The sequence below is a fragment of the Camelus dromedarius genome, chromosome 21 (assembly GCF_036321535.1).
Source record: "Camelus dromedarius isolate mCamDro1 chromosome 21, mCamDro1.pat, whole genome shotgun sequence".
NCBI lineage: Eukaryota > Metazoa > Chordata > Mammalia > Artiodactyla > Camelidae > Camelus > Camelus dromedarius.
Window position 1 is genome coordinate 38,110,411 of NC_087456.1, and position 27,838 is coordinate 38,138,248.

The 27,838-nt window shown below is 44.5% G+C and overlaps 1 protein-coding gene across 3 annotated transcripts; it reads right to left on the reverse strand.

Annotated features, from left to right (window-relative positions):
* Positions 1-891: 891 nt before the first annotated feature.
* On the reverse strand, positions 892-27,679 carry KLHL12 (kelch like family member 12). 3 transcript variants are annotated; one of them, XM_031438282.2, is made up of 12 exons: positions 26,716-27,679; positions 24,444-24,683; positions 19,504-19,657; positions 18,260-18,477; positions 14,242-14,391; positions 12,736-12,850; positions 5,648-5,754; positions 4,646-4,841; positions 4,060-4,218; positions 3,653-3,751; positions 2,784-2,970; positions 892-2,602 (listed from the first exon to the last, which is right to left on the reverse strand). In XM_031438282.2, the coding sequence occupies exons 1-12, from the start codon at positions 26,812-26,814 to the stop codon at positions 2,476-2,478; spliced, it is 1,851 nt and encodes a 616-aa protein (XP_031294142.2). In that variant the 5' UTR covers positions 26,815-27,679; the 3' UTR covers positions 892-2,475. The 3 variants fall into 3 exon arrangements, with proteins under 3 accessions (XP_031294142.2, XP_031294140.1, XP_064333416.1); XM_031438280.2 differs by lacking the exon at positions 26,716-27,679 and adding an exon at positions 26,348-26,463; XM_064477346.1 differs by lacking the exon at positions 26,716-27,679 and adding an exon at positions 26,348-26,458 and having other exon boundaries at positions 4,012-4,218.
* Positions 27,680-27,838: the final 159 nt, after the last annotated feature.

Here is a 27,838-nt window from a genome sequence, read left to right on the forward strand (position 1 = left end):
GGAAAAAGGGTGAAGGAGTAAGATCAGAAAGGCGGAGTGTGCCCAGATCACCGTGGGTCTTAATGTCAGGTTAAGGAATTCAAACTTTATAATATGGGCAATGGGAATCTATGGAATGTTAGGTCAGCAACAACTTTAATATTTACTGAAAATGTGCTATATGTTAGGTACTGTAATACCCTATCTGTGGTTTAGAAAGATAACTGATGACAAAATGGAGGGGCCAGATTGGCAGGCAGAAGAGCAGAAGTAAGGCCATCAGGAGACTATAACCTTGAGTCTGGGCAAGAGATAAAGTCTGAACTATGTGGTAGCAGAGGGAATAAAAATACAGGAAAGGGTTTGGAACAATTAAAGTCAAGCCATCTACAACCTGGAAATTAACTGGATATCTGTACTGTGGTGGTCACACACACAGGTGACAGAGGTTGGATAACTAAGTGGCTGGTGCCAGTTCATGGAGCTGGAAAAACAGGAGGGACCAGCAAGTAAGGGGCAGCTTCGTGCAGGTACGCAAGCAGCGCAGTACCGAAGACTAGGGCAGGCACAGAGAGGGCACGACAGGGCATCAGCCACGGCTGCCACGTGAGAACGACTGGGAATCTGGTCTGAAACTCAGAAAAGCAAGCAGAGAAGCTGGCCTAGGAGCCCTTCTCTGCCTCGGAGAGGCTGAGTCCCGTGTGTCACAGCTTGGTTTAATCAGCAGGCACAATCAATGTGCTCAAGAGGGGTGGGCTGCTTTTGTGAAAGGCTCTGGCTCCCCCTTCCCTTTGCTCTCAGAATATCAGCATCTTTGCAGTGTTGCAGGCCTTCTGCATAACTGTATCACGTGGCACAAACCGAAGCAAATGGAAAAACGACTGGGGCAACTAAAACTCTAAAACAAGTAGGTACAACTTGAAGCCCAAACCGCCTCTCCTTTATTTCCTGTGGCTTTCAAGTAAACCCCAATTGTGAGAGGAGCCCATGAACATGCATACATTTTACTGATGAGAATCTCCAGAGACCTCTCCCTTGTCTAACAGACACAGCAGAGCTGACTGGCAAACACACAGGTGAACAGGTTGAAGAGACAGGACCTACAGCTAATCTCTATGCCTGGTCCCCAAAATGTCTGCAAGGCGGTGCTGGTTTGCCACAAACTTGCTTACAGACATTTGAGACCCGTTTTTTGGTTTTTTTTTTTTTTTTAATATTTTCTTAAAAAAAATACAAAGGAAATGAACTTTAGGTCAACACAACTCAGGGAAAAAAGGAAAAAGTGGAATTTCCGAGCAAAAGGAAAGTGCATCCTTGTTTAGGTTATCGCGTCCCCACGCTCCCAACACCCATGAAGCAGGAATGTCACTCCATAGCACAGGAGAGCCTTGGATGGCAGCTCAGACACAGGGACAGCACGTACTGAAACTAACAAAAGGATTTTGGTTGCTGGTAATTATTCTCTCCTGGGATGAATAAAATCCAGTCTAAAGACAGGGAAGGGATATTATAGTAGGAAAAGGACTAAATGTAAAAAAACACAGCAGTAAAAACAACTTCTTAGCAGAAGTATGCCCTTAAAAGAACTGGGGAGTAATCAGGGAGCTGAACTTCTAGGTGGCTGCCACCCCACCCCTCCCCTCCCCCTATAAATAGTATGGATGTGTAATAGTGTAGTAGTATTTGATTCAATAAAGAAAGACGGCCTTTCACCCACTCAAGGCAGATGAGCTGTGGCAGGGAATCTAGCCTGTCCCGGCATACTGAATGCCCCTTCCTCCATCTCCGCTCCCCCCCCCACCTCTTTGTTACTCTCTCACAGTCTCCAGAGCCAAGGGCACAACATTCTAGCTCAGAAACACCATGGGGCAATGGGAAGACTCTCCAAATAACACTCCCTCTCACTCCTCCAGGTGTTGCAGGCGCACTCACATCCCACCAAATTCAGTTCACTTCACGCTGAACCCAGTTCTGACAGCAACCTTGCTCCCCTCGAGTGTCAGGAAGACCCCTCCCCAGGCCCCCAAAGTTTTGACACAGCTCTTCCCTCTGTTTCCCTCCAGAACAGGACAGTGTTGCCCCTTGCTACCTGTAGACTAGGAAAGATATTTATTCCTGGAAAACAAGAGGTGGTATCTTTCCAGTCATCTAGGCTGGATCCTGCCTACACCCCGCAGGTCATACTCACCGTATTCTCTATAACACACGGGGCACAACTTAACACGTACACTCTCCCAAGCACACGCTAAGTTAAAATGACAAGAAAGTGCTCCCTCGGCAAGAAGTGGTCTGGCCTCTCACACCCACTCAGCACGCGTTCTCTTCCCTTGAGTGTCTGTTACCCACCCTCCTCGGAGACAAGGACCAGTGAGAGAGGGGGTATTAAATAAGTACAATCATCATGGCACTGGTGCTTGTAATCATCCCATGCACACAGTGAGAAACAGACATTCTGGAAAGGATCCTTGGCTCTCTGCAGACTGCCCCTTGGACTGGTCACTTCTCTCGGAGAACACACACGCCAGCGTCACAGCGCTGGGTTCCCATGGAGGTCACGACCTCCCAGCTGTCGATGACAGGGTCATAGCACTCGATGCTGCTCAGCAGGGAGTTCCCGTCGTAACTGATGGGGGAGAGGCAAGGAGATGAGCTCCCCATCCCTCCCCGCACGGTCCTCCCCACAAAAGTCCTACAGCAAGGGTGCCGTGGAGACATCACCCCTGAACCAAACCCTGAACCCCAAAGTGCAGATTGGATCACACTGCCCTGGAGGCACAAGGACTCTGGCCTGTTGAAACCCTCACCCTGCAATTGCATAAAGTCTCCCCCGAAGCACTGTGGCCCCGACGTAGCATCGCGGGGTGGTCATGCTAGTGACCGTCGTCCAGGAATCGGTGCGAATGTTGTATGCTTCAACAGAAGACAGGTGGGCTGTGCCATCAAATCCCCCCACCACATAAATATGGTCATTCAGCAGGGCTACTCCTGCACCTGGGGAGAAAGGTACACAGAGTGAATAGTACTAAGCTTAGGGCCTGAATCCTGGAAAGACGTGGTCAGTGGTGGCGAGCTGAAACATGGGGTGGCTGAGGGATGTGGACTTGGGCCAGGCAGGCCTAGAAGAATCCAGGCCAGCACAGGCTATCCCACCTGTAAACCCTCCGGGCAGGACTTGAAATGAGAAAAGAGAAAATGAACTGGTTGTTAACCTCGCTTTCATCAGGTCAGAGCCCAGCCCTCTTCATCAGGAGAAGAGGAAGGGAGAAAAGAAGGCTGTGAGGAAAGGCTGTGACTCTGGGTCTGCAGCACTGTGCCCAGCGGCAGGGCTCTCCCCTTCCTTGTGTCCCCGCCCAGGGCACTCAGGAGCCCCTCTACTGCACGTGTGTGAGACCACTCTGCACGCACTATGTACACAGAATTGGACCAGATACTCAGAATGCAGGGAGGGAACCAAGACATTAAAAATGAGTAAGACAAGAAGGCGTTGCCCTCAAACTGTAGTCTGGCTGGAAGCTGAGGTTGTGGGGAGAATGGGTCTGACTCCTGTTTTACTCCATCTCCAGTGCAGAAGGGACTCTAGCTCGGGCTCAATGCCTGACCTGTGGCTGCAGCCCTACACGTGTGAAGATCTGACAGCACTGTCCGCTGCCCCCTCCCCTATGACGGGTCTTACCAGAGCGCTTGGTGGCCATTGGCGTGATATTAGTCCAGTGTCCTGTGTGGGGGTCATATTTCTCAACTGAATTTAAGATATTCAAGCCATCATAGCCTCCTGAAAGACAAAGCAGAGACCATTCCAGAAAGAACGGTAAATCCTTATGCCCATCCCAGGCTGCCTTTCTCCAGGGTTTCAACTAATTCTTTTATTCTGGTTCTCCCTCAAGGGTTCCAATAATCCAAAGAGAAATCTGACAGGACCCTGTTTCTTGCTTCCAGGAAAAAAGAACCCCAGTTAATATAAGACAATGGGACAGACTCAGGTTTCAGTTCAAGAAAGTCTACAAACTTAATTCTACTAACAGGGATCCCCACCCAGAGGACGCCACCCATCAAGTTCTCTCCTGCGCCCAGACGGAACACCTAGACAGTAGATCACTCCGCTGGCCACGACAAGGCCGGCGCCTTCCCGGGCTGTCTGCATGTCTCCCAGCATGCTCCACTGGTCAATGTTTGGGTCATATCGCTCCATGCTAGTGTGACGCCTGCTTCCATCAAAGCCCCCAGAGACATAGATCATATCTGCTTGGAAAGAACAAACCACAGATTTATTAGAGAATGAGAGGTTTCTAATAACTCTTTTCTCCACAACTCTTTCAAATGTTTGGGGGTAAAGACAAGTGTTTTTTATGGGATAAATCAATTAAGTCTTCTTCTTTTTTCAAAGAGAATAGTACAGTCAAGACACAGAAAAAGAATGGGGTAAGACAGAATCTTCAAAAACATTCCAAGACTAGATGTGAGTTTGCAAAAATACTAGTGCCAGTTCCCCACTCAGCACACTGGAACTTGATTTACCACCTTTGTTGTCAGTGTTGAGTCATCCATGAGTATTTCCAAAAGCAGAAAGGCACCTCTGACCTTACCAGTGGCCCCTACATTTTGTGGAGTGGTATGAACCCCAATCCAGCCACCCCAAATGGAAACACCGCCCTGTGCACCAGCCTACCTCCGAGGGTGGTGGCTCCAGCCAGGCCTCGCCGGACATTCATAGGGGCCACAGAATACCAGACCCCATCCTCATCTGCTGTGTAGTCGAGACACTCCACTGAACTGAGGCGGGAACGGCCGTCATAGCCACCAATCACATAGATCCGGTCATGCAGGGACACTGAGGCCACGTACCGTCTCTTTCGAGTGATGCTCTGTGGGTTCAGGAGTGAAGGGGCACCTCTGTCATTTCAGTCACACAAGTCTTAGGCCTCACCTTCTGCTGCCCTTTCTGTTTTTATCTACACACCTCTGCTTCTTCACCTGCCACCAAGAAGCCTTCTGAGCAGAGGTTCATCCTCTGCTGTCTGCCTACTGGATGAAAACCTCCTGCTTGCTGTGATGCTCTCAGACAGGCAGGCCTTCTGTATGTCTGCCTCTTTCCAAGGATTCCAGAGGAACTAAACTCTTCCCTTTCTCCAGTATCTGACTCCTTTCTACTCCATAAGGCACTGGGCTGAAGACTGACCTCCTTCCCTAAAGTGGAAAAGCATTAGCACGCTGCTGTCTAAGGGCCAGGGTTCAAAGGCCTGAAAAGTTAGGAGAAATGATAAAAAGATTTCCATGTTTTCTTAGAATTATTATTGTTCATTCAGCACTGAAACAGAGACATATGAAGGGAGAAAGATGCAAACTTCTGAGTTCCACCAAACACCAGTTTAACACAATTTAACAGTGAGTTCAGGGCGTGACTGGTAGAGCACCCTGGGAATTACACCCACAGCTCAGGAAGGTGCTCAAACAGTGGCGGCCAGCTGGGTTTAGTGTGACACAGTGCTATTCATACTTCTGAAGTTGAATCAGTCTGTAACCACTGAGTGCCCATGGTGTGAACACTGTGGTAAGGAACACTATGCTGTTACTAGGCGCCTCGACTACTAGGGTGGGATTAGTTATGATCTAGAGTGACGGGTGCAGACATTCAAGCTCCTTCCCCGTGCCCGGCCCCACCCGTACTCACTGGCAGAAAGCTCCACTCCTGAGTCTTGGGGTCATACTTCTCTACCACGTCGATGGGAGACTGCTGGCTTCCAAAGCCCCCGACGACCAGAAGCACTTCATTGGCTCCTGAAGATGAGGGAGGAGAGATGTTACCATTGCTGGCTGGGTGACTACACACAGGAGGAGACGTGGAACAGTTTTATGAAGCCCAGAGAAGCAATCTGAAATAGGAGAGATTCATCACAAAGCTGCCTAATAGGAAATTATTTCTTCTTGAGGACATGACTCTCTGAAATTTAAATTTCTGTATGACATTGCAACATACTCCACACCATTTCAACCCATCCAGAAGACTGGCTGATTTCGTAACAGGCTCTAAGTGTAGGCTGGAGGCCGGGGGTGCTCCCTGCCCTTCTCCGCCTGTAAAACTCAAAATGGGAATTTTCTTGTTTTGGTAAAGAATAGGCTCCTATCATTGTCTCCCAAAAGTTGAGAGTTGTGGCTTAGGAACCAAATGATGGATTTAAAAAATCTTTTCCAAGAATTTTTATTTTTCCAAGTTAGCCAACTATTTGACCATGTTCCCTGCCAATTCAGCACAACTGCCCAGTAATCACAAGACTACACTTCTAAAGGGAATCATTTTCCTCTATTATTTTTCCCAAACAAGATATTTTGATAGCTTTTATATCTTCCCCTTTCCCCTAAGGACTTATTTGGATAATGTTGTTCTGACAGTATTTCTGCCGAGGAAATCCCCCTGTGTACCTGCTCTACTAGAACTCGTGGAAAGAATGGTTAGCTGGGGCTGTCTGGACAATTCAATCACCAAGAGCACATTTAGTTGGCCTGGACTTGAAAAAGCAAATGCGGTACCTCTAAATTGACAAGAAATACAGGTAAACCTCTAATGCAGCAATGGCTCTGACAATTATCAGTGGCTGCTCTGATCACTGGGGGAAGCTAACCCACTGCTTTACGACGCTCAAGCAGAAGCACTCTGCCATCACCTGTGGAGTGTTCTTGTTGGAAAACCGAAGCTGAATCTTGAACCTTACCAAGCGTCTAGTCTAACCACCAGTTTATAGAAAACACAGGGGACAGACGAGCACGTTAAATGAGACTACTTGGATGCAATCAGCAAAATCTACACAGTGGGAAATTCTACAGGTTTCTTCAACAAATAAATTGCAAGGAAAAAACAAAAGCAGGATGGAAAAACCTATGAGTTAGAAGAGACTAAAGAGAGATATAAACTCAGTGCAATGCGTGGGCATCATCTGGATCCTGATTGGAGCAAACGAAGTGCTAAGAACAGAGGAAAATAAATTATAGGAAAATTGAGGAATCGGAAACGTGTACTTGGTATCTGATGATGATAAAGAATTGGTTGTGTGCTTCAAAGAGTGATGATGGCAATTTGGATCTGGTAAAAAAAAAAAAGACTCCTGATGTTCCAGAGATACACATGAAAGCATAACATACATGAATGGAGTTTTACCCTGTCTGCGATTTTGCTTCAAAACAGATAGGCCCTGAGTTGATAATTGTTGAAACTGGGTGATGTGGAGGGGGAATCCTTATATACTTTGTTTTTATACATGTTTGAAATTTTTCTTAATAACCCACACATAAACCATGGAGTTTAACCTCCTCTTCTGAGAGGGCTCCTGTTTGTGTAGTTGCCCAATAAAGCGGACCCTTCTCCAAGGTGAGCAGTCATCTCCTTTTAGGAAACAAAGCATTTGAACAATGGGCCCTTTCTTATGATGCTAATTTTATTTGTGCATAAAATTCCTTCAAGCTGGGAGAGGGCAGGCCCTTCGTTGGCAGGGCTTCCTACTATTTGCCCCCCTCTCTCCCATCTCTTCTCTCCGTGGAACTTGAATAGAGGAGGTGAGACAATCCTACCCAAACACAACTCCCTTTAGGTAAATGCAATGCTAGTGGTTGAGACCTGAAGGGTAATAGACTGAAAACACTGTATAACAACCAAGGGTACTTTCTATGCTTCACACAGTAAAAAAATTCCATTGATTTTAAACTGCAATTTCAAAACCCAGAGAACCGACAGCATTCCCGTTGGCCAAAAGTTTCTCTCATCATCCTGGTAGTTCTGTGTTCACAGCGGAACAGCACAGGGATTTGTGGCTCTGAACGCTGGGGGTCCGAGACCACTGGCTCCCAAACCTCTTTGCCAGGAAGGCTCCTTTCATTATCTTCCCTGACAGACCCTGTGTTCTGAAAGACCGCCTGCCAAGCAGAGCAGAGTAACTGACTCCCCGACTAGGGCCCGGGCGGCGTACGCCCCCCCAGAGCTTCCGATGAAGATGGGAGCACCAGTGTTCTAACACCAAATATACGCAATTTTAGTCAATTCTGATGTCTTTGTTTGGCTTTCTAGTACAAAAATGATCTTCTTTTAGAAAGGTTAAAAAATAACTCAAGGACTAGTATGACTGCTGTCCTTACTTGCATATTACCCACCGTTTGGTTAAAAATTTTTTCAATGTTGATTTCTCATGATTATAAAACATGTAATATATATAAAACAGATTTTGCTGCAAAAATACTTTATATAGACAAATATTATGAAAAAACATTTAGCCATAAATCCACAATACAAAGACACACCAAAATGTAACAGATTATTTCCCTCCAGTTTTGTTTCTAAATATTTATAAAACATAAATGGGACCATATGGTATTGCATCCTGTTTTTATTTCACTTTCCCAAGATATTAACAAAATCTTTTAAAATATGATTGTAGTATTTTTAGGTATTTCAGGGGTTTGTAATTTGGGGTTATAAAGAATCACATAAAATCCTGTGATAAATATTCTTGAATATGAAACTTTTCCCAGTCATTTTCTTAGCATAAAAATGGGAGGACTACTGGAATGAAGAACATGAACTTCAAGAAGATATTTTGTATGTATCACAAGATGCTTTCTGAGGTTGAACAAATTTATATTCCTACCAACACTCTAGAGGTGTCAGTTCATTCTACTCTATGTAGCACTGCGTACTGTTTTCCACTCTGATACTGTGGTAGGCAAAAAATTTTATCTGTTGTAATTCTCATTACTAATAAGACTCTGTAACTAATCAGTTTGAATCTCGCCCCTTCTGTTTACTAGGACTCCCCTTCTGTGAACTGTGCACTCACGTCTCTAGTGTTTCTTCCTCTCATGTATTTTTTGAGCTCTTTACATACAATTGATTTTAACCCTGTGCTGTGGCTGTAGCAAATCTGTTTTCCTAATCTGTCTTAGAATGTTGTACATGATTTTATTCAGATACACTGACCTTTTCTTTTGTCATTTTTTCTACTACTTTGCGCCTAGAAAGTCTTCCTCCCTCAGAAGAACTTCTAGGGGTCTTCGTGTCTTTGGACCCTGAGCAGGGGGCCCCCACTCTAACCGTCTGCCTCATGTGATAAAAGCTGATGAAAGGGCCGACCAGAATGAAGCATGTCTGTTCTCCGACAACAAACATGGCACTTGTTGAGTTAGATTTTTATCTTTATGAGGAGGAAAGGGTGTCTAAAACATCTTTGAGAACAACATGAAAAGGCACATTACTAACACTGAGGCCCGACAGTGCCGCCCGTGGTTATTTTTCGCAGGTTGGGGAGGGGAGGCATGTGCGCTGGGGTGTGTAGTCGAAGAAATAGAGAGCAGACTGCAGGACTGCAGAATGACAGGTTCAGAGACCTACATTTCCACACACCCAGAAAAAGAGGCAGAGGAACTGCAATTCCTATGACGTCTTTTGTGAGAGAGTAACGGGTAAGATTAATAATTAAAACCCAATGCCCACACGTTATTTGGCATGCTGTTTTTACTTAGCTGCATATTTAATTTCCTCATGCTGTATGCAGAAGTCATCATCATCTTGGAAACTGGTTTAGCAGTACCACAGTTACCAAGTACCACAGTTACCCCTATAAATAGAGCTGAGCAGAGGACATGGTGGTTGGAACAATTTATTTCTGAGGCACTAACAAGGAGATGCTAAATTAAGAACCAAACTGGGGTGGAGGGGAGGGTGTAGCTCAGTGGTAGAGCACATGCTTAGCACGCACGGAGTCCTGGGTTTCAATCCCCGGCACCTCTGCTTAAAAAAAAAAAAGGAATTGGCAAAAATTAAAAAAAAATTTGGTTGGGAATAGCTTCATTATTTTCCTCTCTAAAATTTTTGAAAAGATAACCTCAAAACTACGAGGGCGTGTAGAATCAGTTTCTAATCCCTCAAGGTCAGGACAATAAGCAAGTTCTCGGAGCAAGTAGGAGCCTTCTGCTTCCTATAAAGGAATGCACGAAATGTACTCCAGAGAACGTTCCAGATTTGCCAGTTCACACAAATTTTCATTGGCTTTCGTTCAATTAACAAGCAATTAATGAAGCCATCATGTACTCTCTGGGACCCCTTTGGCTCTACAAAAAAGAAACATATCTTCTGTATTGGAAAGAATCTTAGTGACTGAATTTAACTCCTTTGACATACAGAAGAGGAAACGGTAATCCAGAGAAGCTAAAGGACTCGTCCAAGTTCAGAAAGCAAGTTACTAGAGTAAGCGACAGAGCTGGGAGTAGAAATCCAAGTGAGCAAAGTGTCTGACCTCCTAGCACCAGATTCTTCCCACTGCATTACTGGTATTTAAAGAATATATATGTTTGTTATCATTTTTTAAGTAACAGATGTAACCACAAGCTTATGGTAATAACAGAGAGGTATACAAACAAAATACCAGTAGTTAATATTCTCCTGCAATCCCATTTTGTTAAAGGTTTAGTGTTCATCCTGCATACACAGCCTTTGTTTATGCTCAGGAAACACAAATATATAGGAGTTTTTGCCTTTCTTTTTTTTTTTTTTTCCCAATAAAAACGGTTTCTTTTCCCTCACTAATTGTATACACAATTAGTCTCATGTACATTATGACTCAATGCTTTTAACAGTTTCACAACATTCCATGGTACAGCTGGGCTACAATTCAGTCAACAATCATTCCCCTCCATTTGCAAGTCAGGTTATATCCCTTCTTTTCTGGATTATTAGCAATTATCTGTACTTACACATGTTATTCCTATACTGATACACTCTCTCTATAGCACTGGTGCCCAGAGGTGGGGCACACAGGGTAGCATTTTAAACTCTGCGATTCCAGACCTGCCAGTGGAGCAAACTCTTCAGTGTGTGCTGCTCCTGTGCTCGTGCTCCTCTGTGTGCTGCCCGACATCTCTCACACCCGTCTTCCACGGGGTTCATGCTCTTCTTCTTGTGGATACTTACGGGTTCTTTTTATACTAGAAATATTAACCTTTTGTCATACATATTGCGTATATTTTCTCCCAGCCCTTGTCTTTTAACTTTATGTCTTTTCCCATCAATTAGAAAAAAACAAAAAACAAAAACTGCTGCAGTCAAGTAACCTTGAAGGCTTCTAGTTTTTTCTGTACTAATTAAAATGGTTCCTACCCAGGGGAGTAGAGGGAATGGAGGTTGTTGCCTAACAGATACAGAATTTCAGTTTTAAAAGATGAAGAGTTCTAGAGATTGTACAACAATGTGAATATAGAATGGTTAAGATGATAAATTTTATGCTATATATATTTTACCACAATTAAAAATAGAAAAAAAAAGTTCCAGAAGTTATACAAGTATTTTCCTATAATTTCCCCACTATTTTCATGATTTTTCCAGTTAGTCCTTCACCCTGTCTTGTGTCAATTCTATCTCTGCGTGTGACACGAGATACAGATCGCACTTGGTCACCCTAAGGAACTAACAGAACAGCAGCCCTTTGACAACAACTATAACAAAAAGCAGCATCTCTGGGTGGTGGGATTATGGATGATTACTTTTTGCTTCTCTGAATTTCTAAAATTTCTACATTGACATATAGTAACTATGCCACTAAAAACATAAGAGATTAAATCATCATTCTACTTAAATTGATCAATGAAAAACTTAATTATCAATTAACACCTCAGCACGCATGAGTCCACAGTCAGAGAAGAGCAAAAATAGGAAACAATGAAAACAAAATACTGGCCCACATATACAGAGTTAATTTATAACCCACAACACGCTTTTACACACAGTACCTAGGCTCCGGGGACAGTAAAACTGTGAGGATGGGAAATGGAAGTGCATTAAGTGACATCTGAGTACTGACTGTGGTCAGAGAGATGTCAGTGCCTCACGGCAAGGGCCCTTGCTTCAGAGGCAGGAGCATCGGCTCCCTCACACCATCCCTGGCTGGCTGGGATGTGAACCCAGCTGTCTGCTGAAATGACAGCCAATGTACATAGCACTTACGATGTGCCCAGAACTGTTCTAAGCCTTTCACGTAACTTTTTCATCTGCTCTTCACAACAACCTCAAGGCAGGAGCTATGGTGACCCCCAGTTTACAGATGAGTCAACTGAAACACAGGGCGGTTAAACTTCCTGCCGAAGCTAACATGCCCAGTACAGCAGCGGGGATCTGCCCCACAGCCTGGCTCCGGAGTCCCGCCACCACCCAAATTCTGTGCTTCCATTCTTTGGAACTCCTCTGCCCCGCACAGCACTGCCACTTGCCCTGCCTCTCCTCTCTCAGTGTGCAGATGGGAGGTGGCGGGGAAGCACACCCCTTACTGCATGGATCCGAGATGATTCCCAGCTCAGACTCCAAATGTACTGAAACAGAATTATAGCCTATGCTGCATAATGCTTGACAACTGATGAAGTGCTGTCACACACTTTATCTCATTTACTCCTCCAAATCATCATGTGAGGGAAGATATTCCTGGTTTACAGGAAAGAAAGCTCAGGGTGGTAAAGACATTTGTTCAAGATGTCACAATTAATAAAAGATTAAAAACAGGTCTGAACCCCCACATCTTGTGACCTTTTTCTTGCCTTTTGTAACAGCCTACACTCTATGCAGTATGTATTTCTCTAAATAAACCTACCTTTACTCAAAAAAAAAAAAAAAAAAAAAAAAAAGGTCTGAAATGAGGTCTGATTCTTACAGAACGTTCTTTTCAGGTACATCATGCTGCCTGCCAGGGATAGTTGAAAAGCACCCCTCATCCCGCCATGACACCAGCTCACCTAGACGGGCCCTTGTCCTGGGACCCTGCATCTGACTGCGCAGTTCAGGCCTCAGATGGAACTTCTTTGCTTCATCCACAAGGTCCCTGCACTGTAAACTGCAGCGGATGAAAGGCTGAAACACATCAGAGAGGAGAGTGAGCCACGGGGGCCACCTCTAACAAGAGCATCAATGGCACCTAAAAAGAAATGAACTCTTGATACAGAAAACCAGTTTCCGAAGCCCTGCATTTCCAGGAGCGCTGCTGGTAATAATTATGCTGTGAGTTTCCAGAAATGATTAAAAAAAATTTTTTAATGGACATTATGTGGTTCAAAAATTAAATGATATAAAAAGATATACCTAGATGCATGTCTCATCCACCTTCACACTTAAAGGTAACTACTTTTATCAGTTTGTTTGTACATACTTCCAGTGATGAGGCAAACACAAGGACATCATTAAGCAGTACAACTTGTAAGGGAAAACCAAAAGGCTTTGGGCATTTTTGGGATGAAAGGAAGAAGTTGGTCTTGTCTGAAACAACATCCCCAAGGTCCGCAGCACTGTCACAGGGCCCGTCTCCCAGCTGCCACCCCAGGGTCACCTGGCACTGTCTCCACCCTGCTCCATGGCTCAGAAGACAGACCTAAAGGACCTGCAATGGGGGCGTCCACATTGACTCCTGGTTGGGCTCAACCACTGAGGAGCCCCAGCAGGAGCCCCCCAGAGAGGAGAGTGAGGTCAGGGTCCCTCACTGCAAGGAAAGTGCTGAATCTGGTCCACAGTCTGGGCTTCTATCCATCATGTAAAGAAACAGACATGAGGGGCATATAGATGGACTGAAGGAAGAAATTACAAAGAGGAGAAAGAGTCAGAGATGTGACACCAACCAGCCTACAACTTTTAAAATGTGAATAACTGAAAAACTGTGTTTGTAATTAACTTCCAAAGAGATCTGGGGCTGGGCCAGAAGCGGGAACACATTTGCTGCCCTGGGCCTTATCTGCATGTTATAAATCAGTGTCCTTCCCCCAGGGTACCGTCCAAGTTATGCACACTGTGAGTCAGGAAAACGTACCACTGAGAACTTAGGTTGGAGAAACACCTGTAAATAAACACATGCCCCAAGTTGATATTAAAATGCATCAAACCACTTTCATGTTGGTCTGATCAGAGGTCAAAAATAAAGAGACTGAATAAGCAAAGCATCTTTTTCAGGATAATTTGGAACAATCTGTGTTTAATGGAGAAGGGGACACAATCTCTCATCTGACATTGCTTATGCAAAACACTGAGGGGCACATAAAACAAAAAGACAACAAAAACACAAAATTAAATTAAACCATAGACTTTCATTTCTGCCAGGAGGCTGACTTGCCAACCAAGCCACTGCTGCCAGACTCCCTGGCACACCTGGAGAGGCTCGCTGGGCACGCGGGGCCTGTGTTAGGAGAGCTGATTCTGGGTACACAGCACGAAGAGATGTCCGGGGGTTTGGGACCAGTGCATCTTGGGAGGCTCACCTCGGCATCTATGACGTCGGTGATGTACCTGGGGGTCAGGAGGGGCATGCGGACATACTGCAGCAGGTCTGGCAACGACTCCTCGCGCTCCTTCTTGGCGTGCTTCACCCAGTTGATGACAGCCTCGAAGACCGGCTCTTCAGAATCCACCTGTGGGCATGTAACTACATCATGGGTCTCAGTTCGTCCAACTGTCTCTCAGTCTCAAAAAGTAACCATGCTTACTTTCTCCTTCCTGCCCTAGCCCCTGCCTTTATTTCCCCATCTTCCAGAAATAGCTAGGTTCTTGAGAAAACAATCTTTTCAGACACAATTTGCTAAGATCATGAAGACAGTTACAGTCAAACTAGGTAAAAAACATCTAAGAGAGTACCTAATAGACCATCAGTCACAAATCCGCTTTTAATTCAGAATTTTCCCCATTCCCGAGTTGTTTTCTGGTCATTCCTGAAACTTTGGCAGGGGCAGGGAGAGTCTCTTGCCCTATTCAAAACTGGCTCCTAAAATAATTGTACTCAAAGGCGTTGTCTCACGACCTCCAGGCTGGCTCCTCGGTGAAGCAGGAGCTTCTCTTACGTCACTATGTGGAGCGTGACAGTCCTCACAGCTTGTCAATTAGCAGTTGGGGGCCTACTCTGTATGAGGTGCCGTGCTCTTTGAGATGATATGTGCAATTAATCACCCGGGGAACTTAGGTCTAAGCTATGTATGACAGACTAGATACGTGAAGACACACCCTAAAAACCTACATCTCACCCTGGAAGAGCACCAGGTACAGTAACACCCAGGGCCTCCCCGAGACTGACACCTTAAGAATAGGCCTGTGTGCCTTCCACCAGTCCACAGGGTGCATCTGTCCAGAGTGCCCAGATAAAGAAACCATTCTGTGGACTTCTCCCAAGAACTGAAAATACAGAAAACATTTCGGAATGTTCATCCATTTGATCGATTTACCAAACACCTACTAAGTGCCAGGAATTGTGGTGGAGGCTAATTATACAATGGTGTACAAATCAGACACAAAACTTCCTCTTAAGGGTGGAGATAACTGTTAAATCAGAAAAACCAACAATCTCGTTTTGTCATTATATACTACACAAGAAAAGTAGAGGGGCTATGGGACAGAGTAACACGACATTTCTTTACTTAGACTGATGGGCCAGGGAAGGCCTCCCTGCAGAAGTGATAGATTTAAATCTGATGTATGCACAGCGATGAGCCACGGAGGAGGACAGAGTACTCCAGGGCAGACAGAAAGCACACGCGAAAGCCCTACAAGTGGGCTGTCCAACACAACAGCCACTAGCCATGTGTGGCTGCTTACATTACTTAAAATTAAGTTAAATTAAAAACTCAGCTTCTTAGTCACACTGGCCAAATTTCAAGTGCTGAAACGGCAACATGCGGCTACTGGCTAGTGAACTGGACAGCATAGATCCAGAACTTTCCCATCTTCACAGAACGTCCTAGTGGACAGCTTAGGGACTGACTTGGTGTGGTAGAATGAATGAGGGGATGAAAAAGCTCAAGCCAGAGAAGCACACGGAGCATTAGGAGACTGGAGTTCACTCTAAGAGGAGGTGGAAACCATAATAAGGTTTCAAGTAGGCCTGACATGATCACATCGATGTTGTGTGAAGACGGCTCTGATAACCACAGTAGAATAGCTCAGAAGGGCTGAGAGATGGGAGCCCACGTAGAGGCAAAAGGTGATGCAGCTTAGACGATGGCAGTGGTGCAGAAACTTGTGTACCAAATTCACGGGAGGTCAGACTAACCCAGCCCACAGCGGGCTGAGATGCAGGAGAGGGTGCAGAAAGGTGTCTGTGATTTTTTAAATAAACTTTTGTTAAAGACAAGGACAATAGGCTAATAGTTTTAAGCAGCTGCATGCTAGACCTTGACACATTCTAGGTTTAAATTAGATACATCCATTTAAAATGGGGTTTTTGATCATGAGCAGAGATACTCGACCTTACTGAAGACATTGTTTTATATAATTCAGAAAAAGTGTTAGTTAACAATGGGAGCCAGACATCTGGTTCCTCCTTCCGGCTGGTATATGAAATAGAAAAAAAATGTCATTTGCTGAAAAACAAACAAAGGCCTGTCTTGCCAGACGCTTACGGAAGACTATACAAGAGTTCAGCTCAGCTTCCAAATAGGTTATTTGCCCTCCCTGTTCCAGACAGTTTTATCCCCAAACCTACACAGCTCTAAAAGAAATGGCTGCTATGATTGCTTCCTGATTTGGTCAAACAGAATCAAGCTAGCGAGGTGGCCATCTCAGTTTTGCGGTTAAAAGACAGACTCTAGATGTGAGTCCTGGCTCCACCACCTCCTACTGTGGTGTGATAACCAACCTTGTAGCATCCGTTTCCTCCTGTGAAAAATGAAGAGGGTTCTGAGAATTAAATAAGGTAAAAAATGCCAGGAATGGTACCATGAGGATGGAAACTGCAGGATACAGGGATTGTTGTCTGTTTTATCCAAAACTGCATCCCCAGCACCTGGAACTGTTCTGAGCACAGAGTAAGTACTCAATAAATATTTGATAAATAAACCAATAGTTAGTTATTTTATGACCCTGTGTGATGAACTTCACGTCTGCAGAGCTCACTCTACCCCCTGTATCTGGCATTCTGTGCAAGAACACAGCCCTCGCTCCGTGAGGGTGAGAACAGAGCTTCAGCAAATACTTGACTCCGTAGACTTGCAAGAGCAGTGTCTCTGGGCTGACGTGAAACCACACGTCAGACTGCCAATCATCCCTCTCGTCGGAAACAAGGGCACCAACACGCCCCCAGTCAACTTCCCTCAGAAAACTCACTAAGGAAAGGCGTCAAGAAGTTGGCTAAACATTGGTAAGAAATACATTTAAGACTTGTTATTACATGGAAATCCTAGATATAGCAAAATAAATCAGGGAGTAATCATTTGTTTACAAAAGTGTATTACAGAATTTCTTTAAGTACCAAATTCATTCTGTGGCACTTAGAACATTAATCAAACTTTGATTCCTTCCAACATATCTTTTGTTTAAACTAAGATGCCACTAACTTCTGGGAATCCACTAATTTAAAGTCATTTTCATTATTATCTGAGGAGAGTGAGAGGAGAAAAAATGAACTCCTAGTCTTCCTAGAGAACTGGGTGCCTCCTCCCTGGGGAAACGAAGCCCAGCAGGTGGGCTCTCACCCCAGCACCTGGCTCTGCTGGCACAGTAACTAGCGCGCTGGACTCTGGCTGCAGACACCTCGACCCTGAGGAACTCCCTCCCGTTCTTAGCCTCATGACAGACCTAGATGCAACTGCAACTCTGCCGACCTGCTGACACTAAGATTCCCCTTGCTGGGAGAGGTCACTGAGCGACTGCCTGGGCACAGGCAGGTGGGACATGACTGCTTTAACATCCAGCCTGCAAGGCCCTTGACTCCCAGGAGGCACTGACCATCTGTCTCCTGCTTACTGTCTCCAACTTTCTGTCCCATCCTCTTTGATCCACTTCCTTCTCGATCTCACTTAAACCCAGAGGTTTACTTTTCTCTCTCACTCTGAACGGGCTCATTATTCTCATGACACTATTATAATTTTTGTCTTTTTGTCTGTACCACTGCACTGTGAATTCTCTGAAAACAAGACTATCTTTCTCATGCCTGGGTCCCCAGCACCTGGCATAGTGACTGCTAACTACCGGATTTTCTCAGTAAATGTTTAAAAATGAGTGAATGAGTAGTAGAGAAGTGTTTTACTTCCAATTTCTGCTTATTCCAAACTGTTTAACAGTGATTCTTAACCACTGGGATCACAGGTTTTATTGGTGAAGGTGGCAAACTCCCTCCCACAAATATGCAAACACATCTGGCATATAATTTCAGGGGCATTTAATGAACCCTCAGAGCCACGTGACTTAGGACACGTGACTGAAAAGCCGTGCTACAGAAGCACAGTAACTCCACCCTGCTTTTTGGTTCTATGGTCCAGCCTTGAAGGAAGCATAATTCCAGCCAGTCTGTACCTGAATTTCATCACACTTGATCAGCTTCTCCACCTCCCCTTGACTTAGAAGAATGAACTCTTCATGCTGCACCACTTCAGGAAAATGCTTCTGGCTAAACACCTCAGCTGCTTGCATCAGGTCAACACAGTTGTGAGTTTCAGCAAAGTCCCTGATACCCAGGCAGTTGGAAGGGTCCAGCTGGCTTTCCAAGAATTCACAGCAGGCTTGCTTCACACCTAGGGCAGACAGACAGTAAGTCCCTGAGGTTCTCGGCCAGGGGGATGGGTCTGTATTTGTGGATCACAGCATGTCCACACAGTATCAGAGGAGCCCTGGCTCCACACCTAGGAATCATGTTAGAAGATTTATGCTTAGAGAATTCAAACCTTACTTCTGTCTCATGTGCTGTGTGGCCTTCAGCACTGCCTTCACAGATGCCCGCTGCAGCATTAAAACAAGTACAGCAGGATGAAACGCTTCCAAGGACACCTCCAAAGTTAAACAAAAAATGCCTATAAAACTCTTGAGAATCAAGCTATAAAACCAACTGTAATTCAGCACAGTGTAATTTCCAGTCCACACAGAAACTTACTAAAAGACTCCAGTAAAGGAAAAATACAAAGTACTAATGACAACCTCATATTTCTCTAACTGAAATGCTCAGAGTGTAAACTTAATTTTACAGCTGTGCACTAATGCAAAAGTGTCTCACTGTTTCAATCGTACATTAAAAACTGAAAATGACAGAAACAGAACAGGAGGTTAAGAAAGACAGACTGCGAACTGGAAGGGGGACCATCTCGAATCCTGTGAAAACGTTACACTTTCATTATTGTGTCACTAAACTTTTCATAGACAATTTATATGGCTCCAAAGATTAAAGGCACAGAGGGCTTTACGTGAATAGTTTGCCTCCCCTCCCTATATACGTGGCCATTTAGTTCCCTTCCATGGAGGCAATGAACCGTCTCAGTTTCCTGTGTCCTCGCAGGACTCTTGCGTACATATATGTAAGACAGTACATCTATCATCCCCTTTTCCATTTTTTAAAAAACAGACAGTACATGCTCTCTTCTAAAGAGCCAAACACATTTGGAGAGGCTGCTCTATACTGCAACTGAAATCTGATCTTCTGTGCCATGAACAGTGACCCTCAGGCCCATAGTCTGTCTCCTTAATGTCGATGATTAAGTTTACATCTTGAATTTTAAACATCTCCAGGGCTACCTTGGCATGAACAAGAGCACCTTTAGCGTCTGTACCTTTCAGCTGCAGCAGGCAGGCTGCAGGGAGCAGTTCTTGGACGTTCTCTACTGTCACGTGCACGGTTTCTGTGTACACAAAGTCCAACAGGATTTCCATGGTAGAGGCAGTTAAACCCTGGATATCAACGTACGGTTTCCCCTTCTCTGAAAGCTGAAAGTTCAAAGGGTATGAAATCACTCCGGTGGTTATCATCCCACAAGACAGAGGCAGAATCTCATATCCAAGAGCTTGAATGGATGTCAACAATATTAACTGAATACAGATCTTAAAAAAAATTACTGTCTATTTTGTTTGATTTGTACAAAGGAAGCACGGCATATACTTCCAGCTTTTCCAGTGGAGGGGCTACATGTGACCCAAGAGCATACAGAGGTGACACCTTCCTGGAACATCAATTTTACCTGTGAATAATTTAAAATGCTATTTTCATATTAAAACAAATACACATGTAACACGGAATAGAACCAAAAGTTCCATGAGCATGCCACTAGTGTCTGTGAGCTTGTAAGATGAAATACAAAATTCACTGAGATTTCATGCTTATAGAGGGCCCCGCGGGGCACTGTCCTTCTGTCCTTAGACTACACACAAACTGTCTATCTGTCCTTACTTCAGAGAAACATTTTACCAAAATTTAAAACAGTGTAAGTATTCACAAACAGAAATACATAAGCACATTTATTTCAGGAGTTTTGTATTGAATAAACTATACTCCCATTAGACAAATAGCTTAAATATGGAAATGAGTTCGCTATCTAATAACCTAGAGCAATTGTAGTATTTCACTCACATTTATATTTGCTTTACAATTTTCAGAGTGCCTCTCACTTACTATTATTTTATCTATCTGATTCTCACAGCAAGCTGGTAAGGCAGTTAGGTCTGACATTACTGCCATTTAATACATAAAAGACCTAAGGTTCAAAGAAGTTGCGAGACTTAACCAAGGTCTCAACTAGAAGAGACAGACAGAACCTAGGCCCTCCCGCCTCAGCCTAAGCTCTTTTAGCTGCAACCACCTGAGGAGCAGCTCAGGGCTGGAAAAGAAAGACGAGACCACTGAGTTCAACCACTCTGTTCTGCAGGCAACCCGGTGTAGGTAGATGGTCGCCAGGGTTCACAGAGAGTTGCCAAGGGACCGAACCTAAAAATCCAGGTCTCTAGACCCTCTCCTTTAAACCCAATAATCTTAAAAATAAACTCAAGGGTATGGAGAACAGTATGGAGGTTCCTTAAAAAACTAACAATAGTGTTACCATATGATCCAGCAATCCCACTCCTGGCCATATACCCAGCAAAAACTCTAATTCGGAAAGACACAAGCACCCCAATGTTCACAGCAGCACTATTTACAACAGCCAAGAGATGGAAACAACCTAAATGTTCACGGACAGATGACTGGATAAGGAAGTTGTGGTATATATACACAATGGAATACTACTCAGCCATAAAAAAGAATGAAATAATGCCATTTGCAGCGACATGGAGGGACCTAGAGATCATCATACTAAGTGAAGTAAATCAGAAAGAGAAAGAAAAATACCATATGATATCACTTATAAGTGGAATGTAAAACAAGGATATAAATGAACTCATTTACAAAACAAGACAGACTCACAGACATAGAAAACAAACTTATGGTTACCAAAGGGGAAAGGGCGAGGAGGGATAAATTAGGAGTTGGGGATTAACAGATATAAACTACTATACACAAAACAGATAAACAAGGTCCAACTGTATAGCACAAGGAACTATATTCAATATCTTGTAAAAACCTATAATGGGAAAGAATCTGAACAAGAATGTATATATAGATATAAAACTGAGTCACCTTGCTGTGTAACTGAAACTAATACAACATTGTAAATCAGCTATACTTCAATTAAAAACAAAAACCCTAAGGATCTGTTTTGAGCCCCAGGAGGTGGTGGCAGATTTGTGCTGCCGGGGTCTTTCTGAACCTGTGCCTGAGACAACCTAGCAGACTTCTGGCATGGGGCGGGTCTGCTGTTAGTAGCAGCCAGAGTCTGGGGACTTGGGGCTGGGGTCTGGGCTGACCCTGTGGTTCGTGGTGGATCTGGGTGCCTGACTGCATGTGCACTATGGCGGGTCCTAGCACCTAAAGCTGGCGGATCTGCATTGGTGGCTCTGTGGGCACAGAATCTGGGGGACACAAGAGGGGGCTGTTAATATTCCCATGGCTGAAGCAGGGACAAGGGTAGTGTCAACAAAGTGTACCTTGTGAGTTCACGTAACAAGTGACAGACAACACCACAGAGGGCACTTCCCGGTGGACATCTCCTGTGGAGGAATACTCAGCAGCTCCTCTTCCAGCAGAAGAGCTCCAATCCCACCTACCACACACTGCAGCTCAGAAATGGGTTTGGGGGCCTCTGCTCCAACCACAGGGGAGTAGATCTGGCTCCTGGCAGGGCTGTGACAACCACAGAGCAAAGATGAGGCCCCGCACAACAACGAGGGCAGGCTCTGGTCACCACGACACCAGTCACACCCTATCAAGGGGAGGAAAGCCAGCATGCACGGAAGAAAGAGGAGGTACCATCCACAATACAAACAGCCCTTGCGACAAAATATCAGACACACACACAGTCTACACGGGTACACGCTCACATAAAAACCAACCCAGCCCTGCGAGACCACAGTAATAACTGTGACTCCTAAATGCATAGTCAGAGATACAAGGAAAATGAAGAAAACCAAAGAACACCCCAAGATTCAAGGGGGTGGATGAATGAAACAGAGGAGGGAGCTTAATAGGTACAAACTTCCCATTACAAAATAAATGAGTCACAACACCCTGTACACCTGAACACAACACTGCAAATCAACTAGACTTCAATTAAGAAAAAATAAATAATATTGTAGTAACTCTGAATAGTGGCAGGTGGTAACTAGGTTTATTGTGGTGACCATTTTATACTGTATAGAATTACTATGTTGTGCTCCTCCAAACTAACACAGTGTGAAGGTCAATTATAACCCCCCCAAAAAAATGCAAAACCATCTGGCATTTTCTTGCCTGATGTCAGTTTTTTAAAAAAAGACTATAAAATAGTCACTGATGAGAAAAAAAATGAAAGTGAATTCTTTCACAGAAGCCCACACTAATTCCTGCATGTGCAGAGGAAGAGTGAAGACAGGTGCACAGTGTATAATCAGAGTCAGCAGTGGAGTGCTCAGTGCCTCCTGCTGGCAGCTGTGTGACACTGTCCTCGCCCAGTTAAACACCAGCGCTTCAGATGCTCTGGGCCGGCCTCGCGGGAGCCAGGACAGCACAGCACAGGGCCTGAAACGCTGCTCTGCACAGGGTCACTGTAAAATTAGCCTCAATCCGCTGGGAGGACCTGCCAAGCTTCCACGTTACTCCTCGCAGCCACGTGACTGAGCACTCACTCACGACTCTGGCTTTACCAATTGAACGTAAAAATCAGAATGAAACTAACTTAAACTGAAGTATAAGAGTCCATATTTCAGAGGCAGAGGAGGCACAGCAGTTAAAAGCCGTCCAGGCTTCAGGGTCAGAAAACTTAGGGTTGAATCCCCTCCACCATTTACAAGCAGTTAGGCATTAGCATCTGAGAGCTTCTGTCTCCGTTTGTAAGATGAGACTGTAACATCTGCCGTGGGGTGACCGGGACTCGACAATCACCTAACACAGCATCTGGCCCACAAAAGGCAGCCACTGTCACTACCATGATACTCTCTCTCCCACTCAGATCACCTGCAACGTCTGCACTGAGAAAACGCCAGTGGGTAAAGGATTTTTTTTTTTTTTTTTGTAGTGGGGAGGTAGTTAGGTTTACTTACTTTATTTATTTTTAGAGGAGGTACTGGGGATTGAACCCAGGACCTTGTGCATGCTAAGCATGCACTCTACCACTTAAACTATACCCTCCCACCCCAGGTAAAGTTTTTTAAAAAGTTTTATCATGATGAACTATTTCGGGTTTATGTCTAAGTAGAGATAAATGATATAAACACTGGTGTACTCACCATTCAAGCTTAAAAAGAAATCAAGATAATTTATTTAAAATTTAAAAATCAAACTTGAGACCTTGGAAAATGAGAGTTGCAGTGCTCTCCTCTGCTCAGCTCTCTAAGAGTCTCTCACAAGTCACTCAACAGCCTCTTCCACATCTTAGGTGTCTTGCCAGGCAATCACTAAGGCAGTCTTTCTTTCTTTTTTTTTTTTTGGGGCGGGGGAAGGGGGGAGGTAATTAGGTTTATTAATTTAATTTGTTAATTGCTACTTTTTCTTAATGGAGGTATTGGTGATTGAACCCAGGACCTCACGCATGCTAGGCATGTGCTCTACCACTGAGCTATACACCGCACCCCTAGGCAGTCTTTCTTAATATTTTGTCAGCACTACATTTTTCTTGCCAAGCCAACCTGCTTCTAAGTCCCTTTAAGGGCTTGTGCTCCAGAGTCAGTATGTTTTCCCAAGTTATAGTTCATGTACCTGATTTGCAATTACTCTAAAATCTACATTGGTAGAATGAATACTGATTTTCTTCACATATTGTTGGAAAGAATGGGATGAAGACTGACTCTTACTCCTCTTTCCTTCCCTCCTCCCTATTTCCTGATATTCACTTTAAAACATTAAACTTTAGAAGAAAAATAGGAAAGCAAATTTAAAAAACAATACATAAAATCCAATAGCTGATATTTGTGTTTTATTATATGCTAGACACTTTTCTAAGCACGTCTAGTGTAATCTTCTCAAGTAATCGTCACAGTAAGTGTAGAATCTCTAATTTGGAGATGAGGAAATGAAAGCTCAGTCAAGTGGCAGATCTTATCCAGAGTCTGCCTATCTAACCACCATAATACAGAAATTCACCATCATATCAAACTTCTACCATCTCATTCAGTGTGAGTTCTACTTGCGAGAAGGTAAGTCACCACTCACCTCACTAGTGAACATGGCGCAGAAGTAATCGCTACAGGCAGCCAGCACGATCCGATGGGCAGGGAAGTCTTTCTGCTCTACTCTCAGCGTCACATCACACAGGGTGTTGCTCTTCCTGAGGGAGTTCATTGAATTGAGGATGGATTTAGCATGAGTATTTGTCATTATGTCTTTGGGGGCCATAATGCCTCCCATCAAGCAGTATGGAGAAAGGATGAAAGGGGTCCTTGGATTCTGCAACTACAAGAGGGAAAAAAACAATGCGTGTATGAAGGACTGGGGAAACTACGTTCAGTTAGCTTCACAAGTTAAGGAGGCTCCATCAGATCCACACGTCCAAAAGTAGGGAGCATTACTATTCCTGGCATCACCGACACAATCTAGCCACTCACCAGCCCAAGTGAAAACAATCTCTTCTTCCTCTGAATTCCATTGTAATCCCGTGACTCAACCACTTGACATTTATTATAATCAATGCTCAATGGCATTATAAGCAGAAAGAAACATTTCCTGCATATCTTCACAAGGCTGTTGTCTCACATGATAAAATGGAAAGATAAAATTTCTTAGAGGTGTGACATCACTATTTTTAATATCCTTAAGTAGGTTAAGTAGGTAAATATTTAGATGGTGGGGGCCCTGTTTTATATATTTTTCTCTCCTAGCAAGTACACAATAAATGTTTAGTAATACAATGCAAGAAAAGAAAAATTGTGTATTCAACCTAGAGCAATATAAAAGCTAGTATGAGTGAAAATAAACTGTTTTCTAAAGAAGCATGCAAATAATTATTTATGATGATTTCCAAACACATCTGGATTTCTCCTTAAAATAAAACTTCAAAATAGGGTCCAATACCTATACTGTATAATGGAAACCATGCAAGCTTATCTATGGACTTTCACTTAAACTATTGAGGCTGTCCTATAGAAGGCTCTTTCTACTCTACATTATTTGTAAATGTCCATCAACATTAACAAATCAATATTTGTAGTAATTTTTCTACACTGAAAGAGACTAACTAGGATAGAAACCTAACAAAACTCCACTACTAATTTTACTGCCATAGCCTGTCACGTGTATGCATTAAAGGAACTCAGTAATGGGTTACATATAAAAAAGAAATTAATGTTACAAGTACTTTTTTCATTGTTTGCAGGTTTTTAGTCACACTATTTTTTTGTTTGTTTGCTTCAAGAGCAATTTCTGGGGAATGAAACGAGGTGGTTATTAAAAGTCTATCTTACGTGGACTCCAAAACCTTCTGAACTGATCCAAGGGGGGGGGGGGGGGAACTATGGTTTTCAACAGTCCACTACTCACAATCATAATTTCATATGAATAGTAAAAACGAGATCCTAAATTCTCATCTACTCCTGTTTATAATTAGCATATTATTACATAAGCACTCTAGATAATTCCCTCCCATAACTCTGCAAGATCCATTTTACAGAAAAGGACGTGATTCATCCAAGCATAAGATGATTTTCAAAAAGATTTTTCTTAAGTCAACTTAGTTTCAACTCTGGAGATACGGGAAAGGTCTGAACAGACGCCCCCCATTTACCGCGAAGACTTTCGGGGGGGTGGGTTTCGACAGGGCTGGGCCTGTCTCACTGTCACAACCCATCTCCTGGGGGCCCCGGCCTTCGCCCTCCGCCCTCCGCTCACGAGGTGACCTATCTGGGGCTCCCGCGAGCCAGCGAGCACCCGAGTAGAGGGGCTGCGCCGCGGAAGCCGCGGGCAGGGCTCGGCTTCTGGAAGGGCCGCCTACTCGGCGGGAGAAGAGCCTCCAGGTGGAGGGCGGGGGCGCTCGACGCCAGCAGACCCCTCCCCGCTCGGAGGGGACCACGGTAGGGGAGGCGGGAGAGAAGGGCGCCGGCCGCCTCCTCCTGGCCACTCACCTGCGCTCCGGCCCGTGGGGTGGGCGCGGGGCTAGCGGCCGGCTCGGTAGGAGCCCAAGCGCCGCCGCCGCCCCGACCCGTAGGCTCCTGCGGCGTCCCGGCGGCCGCGCGCTGTGATGACGTCACGCCCGCCCAGCCGCGCCAGCTGAGCCGGCCGCGCACGTGACCCGCGGATGCGCGGAGCCGGCCTGCGAGAACTTGGAGGAAGCCGGGATGAGGGGACGCGCAGGGCGTCCGGCGCGAGTGCCGTCCTGCAGCCCGCAGCCCTGACTGGCCGAGAGGATGCTTCCCGGGGTGGCGAGGCGCGGCGGACTGAGAAAATTCCAGAGATTTGTAAGCTAAGGAGCTGACGGCAGCGAGTGTTTTACCTGACAGGTATCCAGGAACCCTCTCACGTCAAGAAAACCTATGGAGGCTTCCAATTTCTTCACGTCCATTGTCCACAGTGGCCTCTTCGGGCCGACCATCGCTGTGGTGAGACCCCTCTGAGCCGCGCGACCACGTACCTCAGCATTCTCTGCATCACAATCGGGCCTGTCATCACTGTTGGGTGGTTCTCCTCTGCTTCTTGCACTCCGAGACAGTTGAGTGGAAGGAATTTTCGGTCCCCAGAAGCTGGACGCTGTGAGGGAGATTCCGTCTCCAGAGTCCTCACCTCCTCTGTTCCTCTTCTGTTGACTTTCACAGCTCTTGATGCTGAGCGTTCAACTCAGAATTTTGCTAACTGATTTTGGCGCCCTTATCTCAGAGGCTCTTAAGTTAATGAGGTTCCTTGATTCAGTTCTTGCGAATGTCCAAACCAATTGTGTTTGTACTATTTTACTCTGTGGGGCCTTTGATTGTTCAGGGATAATAAAACTTATAGCCAAGTGGGTAGAAATCTAATTTTACACAGCGTTAACATTTTTTATGTCATATCTCTGATCTAAAGTTATCTGATTTACATATTTTGAGTGTAGGATTGGTACAAGTTTTAATGGAGGCATTTTGGTTAAGTTCACCAAAATGATGACTTCAGATATCCTTTAACGGCGATTTTGATAACTGTGGTTTGTGTATAATGTAAAATGATGTGTGTGTAAGGTTGTTTGTAGGTTGGATTGAAAACAAGTTTAATGCCCATCAGGAGGGCATTACAAATCCAGTGGCATACAATCCAGTACCATGAAGTTGTGAACAGTGTGTATACTTTGCCATTAGTTGTGTGAAAGGTTGGGAAAAGGTAGTCACATTTGCTTGGATATGTATAAGATGCATTTGTAAAGATACAAAAGAAAGTAGTAACATTAGTTTATTTGGAGAGAGTATCTGGTTGGTTGGGAGACAGGGTGGGAGATTTTTCCCTCTACATATTTTTATGCCTTTTAAAATTTGCATCATGTGAATGAAAAGTATGTATACTTTAAATAAAAATAATCCCTTGTTTTCTGGTTGCAGAATAGCATCCAGATGCTTTAATTATATTGCCTAATTCCTGGCTGCTAAACTGAA